General features: G+C 41.0%; 1 protein-coding gene across 1 annotated transcript; it reads left to right on the forward strand.

Annotated features, from left to right (window-relative positions):
* The first annotated feature begins 1,341 nt into the window (after window positions 1-1,341).
* Window positions 1,342-7,035, forward strand: LOC116407940. Its single transcript, XM_031894271.1, has 2 exons — window positions 1,342-6,790; window positions 6,895-7,035. Exon 1 carries the CDS (start codon window positions 1,346-1,348, stop codon window positions 6,314-6,316), a length of 4,971 nt encoding a protein of 1,656 aa, XP_031750131.1. The 5' UTR covers window positions 1,342-1,345; the 3' UTR covers window positions 6,317-6,790; window positions 6,895-7,035.
* Window positions 7,036-10,355: the final 3,320 nt, after the last annotated feature.

Here is a 10,355-nt window from a genome sequence, read left to right on the forward strand (position 1 = left end):
CACACAGACCGTCAGCATCCTGTAAGCAACTGCAAGCAAGCCAAAGTCCCTTACCTTGCATCTACTTCTGCAAAGACTGATCCTGAGTGATTCCTAAATTCTATAGAGAGACGCTTAATTTGAATCAGCAAGCCAAGTCACTGTATCCTGCTCTTCACATTAAGGTCAAGGTATCCTGTTTATTCCTTATTGATGGTCATGTGCTGACTTTGACACATTAAGAGGTATTGACTAAAAGGTAATAAGAACTTTGAAAGAATCCAGAGATATTTGCATTATAGGGACTTTATGTGAATTTGAATAAAGTTATTTATTCCTTTGTGTTTAACCTTAACTCTTTCAGGTCAAAATGTCTGTTTATAGTGATTCAATGCCATTGATAGAGGGGGAAGTGTTAAATAGTGAGAGATATTCCCTACAGCAGAAAGTATTAGAGTTGAGGGAAACCTTAAAGTCAGAGATAAATCCTGAAGAGATAGAAAGGATAAATTGTGACATAAAAGAGTACCTGTCTAAGATAGAGAAATTAGAAGCTGAGCTTAGGGAGTCTCAAGCAGTCTCAGAGCAGATAAGCCAGTTGAGACAGTCATCTCGTGAGAGAAGACCTACCCCAAAAATGCTAGAATATATGCAACAAGAGGCTGCACACAGAGAAAGGAAATTCAACCAAATGTACATAAAATGGAAAACGCACACTAATGAGGTTCGCATGAAGCTAAAACAAGAGTGTACAGAGGATGAATTATCCAACATGATGGATGCTGTAGAGAAACACGAGTTAGATATGAAGACAACATATGAGGAGCTAAGGTCTCACACAGTACCCTCCCAGGACATTAAAAGGAAGATCGATACATGCACTGCAATAACAGCAGATTTATTAGGGCTTATGAGAATACGATCAATTGAAAACGATTTTGACGCAGAGACAGAGAGAACAAGGCTACTAGAACTTTATAAAAGGGATTATGCAAAGTCCGTATATGGGTCCACAGTTTCAAGAGTAGCATCTTCTAGCAAACATTCTAGCCACTTATCTAAGTGCACCAGTACCTCAGCCAAAAGAGTAGAAGCATCTGCACAACTTGCCGCTAAAAGAGCTGAGATTGAGATGGAAGCTGTTATCGAAGCACAACGTCAACAATTAAAAAAGTTGAAAAACCAAAGAGACATCGAGGTCATAGAAGCTAAACTTAAAGTATATGCTGAAGAGGAAATAAAAGAAAATGGTGATAGATCCAGAGCAGTACTTCCCGAGAGAACAGATCCCTGTCCTTCTATCCCCACTAGTCATCATAGTGACCAAGGAAATGTTGCATCTATTGCCCAAGCAATACATGAGACAATGGTTCTTACAAGACTTCCAACTCCTGAACCAACTGTATTTTCAGGAGACCCATTGAAGTTCATAGAGTGGAGTACAAGCTTTGAAGCACTTATTGCACGTCGCTGCTCCAATCCAGCAGACAAGTTGTTCTACCTACAGAAGTATGTTAGTGGAGAAGCCAAGAGTGCTCTTGAAGGTAGCTTCTACAGGAAGGATGAAGAAGCCTTTAAACAAGCATGGGAGAAGCTGAACACACGGTATGGTCATCCCTTTGTAGTACAGCGAGCCTTTAGAGAAAGACTTAACAGTTGGCCAAAGATAGGCTCTAAAGAGTATGTTAGGCTTAGAGAGTATGGTGACTTCCTGCAAGCATGTAGCAACGCCATTCCTCACATAAAGGGTTTGCAAGTACTGAATGACTGTGAAGAAAATCAGAAAATGTTACTTAAGCTGCCTGATTGGGTGACCTCAAGATGGAATCGTCATGTAACTAAACAGTTAGACCAAGGAAAGGAGTATCCCAGTTTTGAAGAGTTCTCTTCATTTGTCAATTCAGAAGCACGTATAGCATGCAATCCAGTGTCATCCCTCCACATTCTGAAACCTTTGGAAGGAAAGCCAACGAGAGAAATAAAACGTGCAAAGGTCACTTCATTTGCAGTCGATACAATGACTAAAGACCATGATACCAATGAGAGTAAGACTAAGGTCATTGATGTACTGAATAGAGAGAAAGCACGGACAGAGAGTCACACACCTCTTCAATGCATGTTCTGTGGAGAGAACCACTCCATCTACAAATGTCAACAAATGAAGGAAAGGCCGGTAGAGGAGAAGAAAAGATTCATACTGGATAACCAACTCTGTTTTGGTTGCCTAAGAAAGGGACACAGTGCCAAGGACTGTAAAAGAAGAGCCACCTGTGGCATTTGTAAAGGACGTCACCCAACCCCGTTACATGAGGATCGCCCAAAAAGGGATAGAGCTTCAACACACAGTACACTCATTGAGGGAGAAATCATATCCACACTATCTTGCTGTATGGTTAAAAGTGAGAGTAAGAATACGTCAATGATCATCCCGGTGTGTATCTCATCTCCAGGAACAGAAGGCAAGGAGGTACTTGCTTATGCATTACTAGACACACAAAGCAGTAACACATTTATTGACCAAGAGGTCTGTGAGAAATTGCAAGTGGCAATGGAGCCAGTGAAGCTGAAGCTCTCAACGATTATGGGAAAAGACTCATTGGAAGATAGTCAAAGAGTCACAGGAGTAAAAGTCAAGGGACTTTGCTCAGATGTCACCATAGATCTACCTCCGGTCTATACAAGAGACTTCATACCCCTTGATCGTGAACACATACCTACCTGTGAAACAGCCAAAAAGTGGAAGCACCTATCAGTCATCTCTCATGAAATACCCCCTCTGAAGGAGTACCGTGTGGGGCTCCTGATAGGTTATGACTGTTCTAAAGCATTGATGCCACGACAAATAATAACAGGAGGTGATGATGAACCATATGCCATCAAAACTGATTTGGGATGGAGCATTATTGGAGGACCACAACAGGCTGCAAGCTCAAGACAAGTAACTGGGTTATGTCATCGCATATCTGTCAAGACGTCACTAACCCCAAGTCCTGCTGCAGTGATCAAGATTCTTGAGTCCGACTTTGCAGACACCAGCTCAAAGGAAAAGAGTATATCTCAAGAAGACATAACTTTCCTACACATCTTGGAAGGAGGCATTCAGCAAAACCAACAAGGCCATCTAGAGATGCCCTTACCTTTCAAAAAACGCCCTGACCTTCCATACAACAGGAATCTTGCCTTAGTACGACTAAGACGTTTAGAGAGGAAGCTGGGAAGAGAGCCAAAGTTCAAAGGCGACTATTCCAAGTTTATGGAAGGCATCATACAAGACGGAGATGCAGAAAGAGCCGACCATCAACCAGACCCGGGGAAGGTTTGGTACATTCCACATCAAGGTGTCTATCACTTGAAGAAACCAGACAAGATAAGAGTGGTGTTTGACTGCTCAGCAAGGTATGATGGTGTTGCATTGAACGATTATCTGTTAACGGGACCAGACCTCACAAATATGCTGTCTGGTGTTCTCAGTAGATTTCGGAAATACCCCATTGCTGTCATGTGTGACATTGAAAAGATGTTCCACAGGTTTCATGTGAAAGAGGAAGATAGAGATTTCCTGAGGTTCCTATGGTGGGAGAATGGAAACACTAATACAGAGCCTGTAGAATATCGCATGAAGGTTCATCTGTTTGGAGCAGCATCATCCCCAGGTTGTGCCAATTACGGTATGAAACACCTTGCCAATCAAAATGAAGGAAACTATCCATCAGCAGCAAACTTCATTAAGAAAAACTTTTATGTTGACGATGGACTTGTAAGCCTGCAATCAGCTGACTCAGCAATCAAATTAGTGAAAGAAACTCAAGAGTTGTGCGCAAAGGGAAATCTGCGCCTTCACAAGTTCATCTCAAACAGCAGAGAAGTGTTGGAATCCATTTGTGAATCTGAACGTGCATCAGCAATGGAAAACGTAGACCTCAACTACGATGATCTTCCAGTCCAGAATGCACTTGGCCTGAGATGGGATGTTGAAAATGATGAGTTCTTCTTTAAGGTCTCTATTGAAGAGAAACCAGCAACAAGACGCAATATTCTCTCCACGGTAGCTTCTGTGTATGATCCATTGGGTTTCTTAGCCCCAGTAATCCTCAGAGGAAAAGGAATACTCCAAGAGCTGTGCAGACAGAAGCTAGGTTGGGATGACTCTATGCCAGAAGAACTGAGGCCAAGGTGGGAGAGTTGGATCAAGGATTTACAACATCTGCACGGAGTCAGAATACCAAGGGGCTTTGCACCCCACGATTTTGGAAAGTATGAGAGAATTGAACTGCATCACTTCTCAGATGCTAGTAGTTACGGTTATGGCCAATGTTCCTACATCAGGGTGATAAGAGATGAAAAGGTACATTGCTCCCTTGTCATGGCCAAGACCAGAGTTGCACCTACCAATGTCCTCACAATACCAAGACTGGAACTATCAGCTGCCGTAGTTTCTGCTTCAGTGAGCAAGTTCCTGAGAGACGAATTAGAGTTCAAGGTAGATGAAGAGTACTTTTGGACAGATTCACAGGTGGTTCTAGGCTACATAAATAATGAAGCTCGAAGATTTCATGTCTTTGTGGCGAACAGAGTTCAAAGAATTCGAGAAATTACTGATCCAGACCAGTGGTACTACATTGAGTCAGAAAGGAATCCAGCTGATCATGCTTCAAGAGGTCTTAAAGTTTCAGAAATGAAGGACTCAAATTGGTTTACAGGCCCAAAGTTCCTATGGGAAAGGGAAATAGTACCCATCAAAAATTGCCTAGAGCTATCAATGTGTGATCCTGAAGTGAAGGTCATTCAAGCCTTAAACACAACAACCAAGTGCCAGGACGATATGCTCGAAAGACTATCACGATTCTCCAATTGGACTACAGTAGTAAATGTAGTTGCTCGAATTCAGCGTCTGGCAAGACGAACTAGGAAGTTTGAACCCTTGAACGTTGAAGAAAGAATGAGAGCTGAGGATACAGTTATAAAACTCATTCATCAGAAATTTTACAAAGAAGAATTAAAGATGCTCAGTCAAGAACCTGGAAGGATCCCCAACAACCACCCTTTGCATCAACTTAATCTTATCCTACAGGATGGTATAATAAGAGTGGGAGGAAGATTGGAAAATGCACCTTTATCTTTCAGAGTGAAGCATCCAGCGATTCTTCCCAAGGATTCTACCCTTACAAGCCTGATAATTGATCATCATCACACAAGGTCCTCACATCAAGGCAGAGGTCTAACCTTGAGCTACTTGAGAGATGGTGGTTACTGGATTGTGAATGGCAGTAAAACTGTAGCTAAACACATAAAACAGTGTGTACTGTGTCGGAAGACTCGAAGGCCGACAGAAGACCAAAGAATGGCAAATTTACCCATGGATCGTGTAGAACCATCGCCTCCCTTCTCTTATTGTGGCATGGATTGTTTTGGTCCATTCTACACCAAGCAAGATCGTAAGGAGCACAAAAGATATGGTCTACTTTTCACGTGTCTAAGCTCCAGAGCAATCCACATAGAGATGTTGGAGAATATGTCAACTGATGTGTTCATCAATGCTCTTCGATGCTTCATAGCCATTAGAGGCACCGTAAGAGAAATCAGATCTGACCAAGGTTCTAACTTTGTTGGAGCTAAGAATGAGTTGAGAAAGGCTTTAGAAGAAGTAGACAAAGAAAGGATAACCATGTTTCTGGCAGAGAGACAATGTGACTTTCACATGAATGTTCCAGATGCAAGCCATACGGGAGGTGTTTGGGAGCGTCAGATAAGAACCGCAAGGAATGTTCTGAGTTCAGTACTAAAGCAGAGTGCTGGAAGAATAGATGATGCTTCTCTGAGGACTGTATTTTATGAAGCTATGTCCATTGTGAACAGTCGTCCATTGACAGTTGATAATATCAATGACCCAACAAGTTTAGATCCTCTGACTCCAAATCATCTGCTTCACCTAAAGTCCACTCCCATACAGCCACCACCCGGCAAGTTCCTCGAGGAAGATTTGTATGCCAGAAAGAGATGGCGACGTGTGCAATATCTGACCGAACAATTTTGGAACAGATGGAGGAGGGAGTACCTAGCTAATCTCACTCTCAGACAAAAATGGCATACTCCTAGGAGAAATGTTCAAATAAACGACATAGTGATCGTTAAAGAAGAGGACATACCCAGAAATCGATGGAGAATTGCTAAAGTTCTTGAAGTTCAGAAAGACAATGACGGATTGGTAAGAAGAGTGAAATTACAGATGGGAGATTCCAAATTAAGTAAGAGAGGAGAACGTCTCACTACTCCACTCATCCTAGAACGTCCTATCCAAAAACTGGTTGTTCTTATCGAGAATAATAATAATAAGTAAAATTCCCTTAATCTATGCAAACCAACTCAACAACGAATGCATAAATTAAAGGTAATTTGGTGGGAGTGTAGCTGCCCGCCCAAGCCAACCTAACATTTGAGCTGCATAATTCATTGTGACTGTTAATGTAAGAGAAGTTTATAGCAACTTAGTGCAAATTTGCAGTACAGAACAATATATAATTTTATATGCTCTGTTGTATTGTAAGCAGAAAAGTTAGTCCTGCTGTTAAAGTTCATTTGTGTGTAGAGTAACAGCCAGCAGCATCAGCTAATATAGCCAGCTAAGCACAGGTCATTACAGGGTCAATCTGAGTACTCTAGTCACCTGACAGTCTAGTCCAATCAGAACCCAGCCTCACTCTGGGAGCTCTAGAACCTAGCCAGACAGCCAGCAGCCATCTTAGAGACAGAATCTTCAGAGAGTATGTCAGAGTAAAGAAACTGCCCGTAAGATCCTATGAGGCGAAAATAGGTGAGCTATCTTTGTTTATGTATTCTGATTAATGCTGCTAATGACAATGTTATTGATTATATGTTAGAATATACTGAATACTTCTTTTGTATGTTTGCCCCTAGTTCTACCACTTTCTACCACATTCTACCGCATTCTATGCGCACTTACTGCACGTATATCGCAACAATATTAATAAAACTGATCATCTTTGTTCCTGATTCCCTATCCTGATGATGTTACCAATAAAGAAAGTTATTTTTGTACCAGTGGTATGTTCTTAAAGTCTTTCAAGGATCCGAGGACAGTTACAGTCTCTACGTGTGTTTTAGCAGAGGCAATTCTCAGTATTGTCTATGGCAGGGGATTTCTGGAGTTTAGTAGCCATGAAAAAGTAGCTGCTACTAGTAGCTCAGTGTTTACCCTTACAGATGATCACTGCATATACCACAGCTGTGCAAAGAACAAAGTTATGCCATTTCCCAAATACTTGTTATTTAAACCCTTGATTTTAAAAAAGGTTCCTTCAAGCCAGAGATGTTGAAATAAAGAAATATGGGTTATGAATTACGTCTTGACTGCAGTGGAAGCACTCGTCAATAAATGGCCTCTTAGGACTGAATACTAAAGCCACTTGCAGGTTTCATAAAATTCAAAATGTACAAAATACACTATTCATTGCCACACGAGTACTAATAAAGCAGAAGGTATGGTGAATGCAAAAAAAAAAAAAAAACCCTGATATAAAAAGAAAAATGTATGCTACTTTGCCTAGTGCCTGCACTGCGCTTCCCATGTCTATATTTAAAACCTTCTTAGCAGCTGTAGTAAAATGCTGCTTCACTTAATAAAAGAAAGTACATACTAAAAAGATCTCTCATCATCTGAAATCACTCCATATTAGGCTGTGCAATTTAAAATACTAAAGTGCTTCACTGTTTCATAAAAAGTCTCTGCTTGAGGGTGGTCAATTTCTGGGTCTGCTCAGTGTAAAGCAATTTCAAATTGTTAGTTTCATTTTTATAAGCACTTGGATTTCACTTCTAAACTTCAGTGGCTTTAAACATTAGAAAAAAAACACTTGAAAGAGTTTTCTTGGCAAAAAAAAGGTGTTTTTTTTTTCACGAAGAACTAAAGGAATGATTGATATGGAAATGAGACCTGGAGCAAATATTAGAGGAAATGTAAGTGTGAACAATAGGCATTATCTCTTATAGAAAGCATGGTCTGGGGAGATAACTACGGCAAGGTCTGCTCAGAAGAAGCAGTTGCGTAATGAAGATTTGTCAACAATTAGCAGCTTTGTAATTAGGGTTATTAGAAACCGGCTTGTCACATCCTAAAGCAGTATCCAAAATAAACCAATAGAAAGGAATAGGATCTGACTCAAACAATTTCACAAGTTGCTCACAAGATGTTGTTCAACTAAATCAAACGATTGGTTTGGCGTTCATGAGTGGTCCTCTGTGACATCTCTGGGGTCTGAACAAAGCAGCGTTTTCATATATTGTGAATGAGAAATGATATCAGGTGGGAAGAACATGTTTGTAAGGCTCTACTGGGAATTGAGTAAGGAACCTCCAAGTTTCTGGATGCTCTTCTTGACCGTTAGGCCAGGAGAGCAGCTTGTGAGTTTCCATCTCTTTATCAGTCACTCTCATTCTTGTGTTTTCACTTTGCCCTTCAATCACAACCTGGCAGCGTTATCAGAGCCAATCAGAGCCAGCTGTGCCCTTTTATAAACCAAATCCAATCTCACTTTCTTGCCTGAACATTTGCCCCTGTTAACTTCACCACTGTGGCTTGCCTCTAACTCTTACTCCTGTTCCTGTTCTTGTTCCAGTCCTGTTCCAGCTAATCTATGCCTGTTCTATCCTGCTCCTGCCTGTCCCTGTCTTTTAGCAAGCTCTGTCCCACTCCTGCCTGTCCCTGCCTCATTGCCCTATCCATCCCAATCCTGTCTATCATTGTTCATGACCTTCAACCTCTCCTTTTACAATACCTGTCTTGTTTCTGAAATAACGAATCACGATAACCAGTACTCACCTAAATGACTCACCAGCCATCGAATTTCCTTACAGTTTTAGTCACCACAGTTGTCCCTTAGTTCTTAGTCAAAATGCATGTTTGCCAAAGGTCTAATACAGTGATTTCCAACCAGTGACTCAGGGGCAACATGTTGCTCACCAACCCCTTGGATGTTGCTCCCAGTGGCCTCAAAGCAGGTGCTTATTTTTAAATTCCTGGCTTGAAGGCAAGTTTAATCGCATCAAAACCATGTGTACTGCCAAACAGAGCCTTCTGTAGGCTGTCAGTTCACACAGGGGCAACCAATCACAGCCTAAATTGGGCAACCACAGGAACATTTAGCATATTTGTGTAGCTCTCCATCTCAAATTTTTACATTTGAATGTGGGGACCCCTGGCCTAAGGCTTTCTAGGATGTCTTGGTGAGACAGAGCATTCAATACAATGACTGCTTGGTTTCAACACTTCAGCCCTCTCAGACCGGGATACAAGTAGCTGCTGAGTGTTATATTTAGGAGACAGGTATAAATAATGGGGTAATGTAATAAAATCTGAAGCAACCCATAGAAATATCAGTTATTAGTTAATGGCCACCCAATTAATCAAAACCTTTTTATATTGTCCCAGTATTTCCTGGGGGAAATTAGGACATAGTACTCCATGGAAAACTCTGAAACATCTTTAAATACCATTTTTATGCCCAACTGTACTTCCCGTAAATCATTATATAAAAGGGAGAATGCAATGTGAGATAGTAAGAATGCAGCATAACAAGATTATTGGGCATTTGGTGGCTGCAGACCCAAGTACTATAGTATTACATTCTACATTTGCCAATGACAACTCCCCTCAAGTGCAGGCAGCTGACTTTAGTACCATGAAAAATGCCCTAGTCCTCAGGAAAGAGCTCTGTGGGTCTCCCAAAGCAAAAGTAGGAAAGTTGGAAATCAGTATGTTACTAGAAGGGATTTTATTTGAAGTGCAAGCACAGCCCTCAGTTGTGGTACCAATTTTCTGAATGTTATTTTCTGCTACAAAAGATTCCAGTATAAGGCAGTCAAGCTAAACATAATACATAAACCTCCCCACTCAGATGTTCTTGTTTACCAGCAAACTGATGAATCATTACATAAGCCTGTACCATGTATTTGACATTAGAAGCTGGAGCAGAAAATCAACAGTAAATACAGATAACCCACCTTATGCAAGGCAACATCTGAGAGAAAATCTACAACATATAGGGCAATGGAACATGGGGAGACTTGTCACCTATGGTAAAAGTGTGCTACTGAGGGTGACAAATCTCTCAAAAATCCCATCCCATTTGCTAACATTTGAATCTCTGTAAGTAAATAACAATGCTTGTGGCAATTTGCACAATCACAGGGAAATGTGAAAAAAAGCATTTCCCCATGATGAAACTGAGTATTGTAATTTACATGCAGTAATTTAAAAGCATGGGGTGGTAGCATTTTGGGGAGATTTGTTGCCATAAGTATTGAATTTTAATCATGGGCAACAAATCTCCCCATGTGCCATTGCCATTAAATCCTTTAGA

This window comes from Xenopus tropicalis, chromosome 1 (genome assembly GCF_000004195.4).
Source record: "Xenopus tropicalis strain Nigerian chromosome 1, UCB_Xtro_10.0, whole genome shotgun sequence".
Lineage (NCBI taxonomy): Eukaryota > Metazoa > Chordata > Amphibia > Anura > Pipidae > Xenopus > Xenopus tropicalis.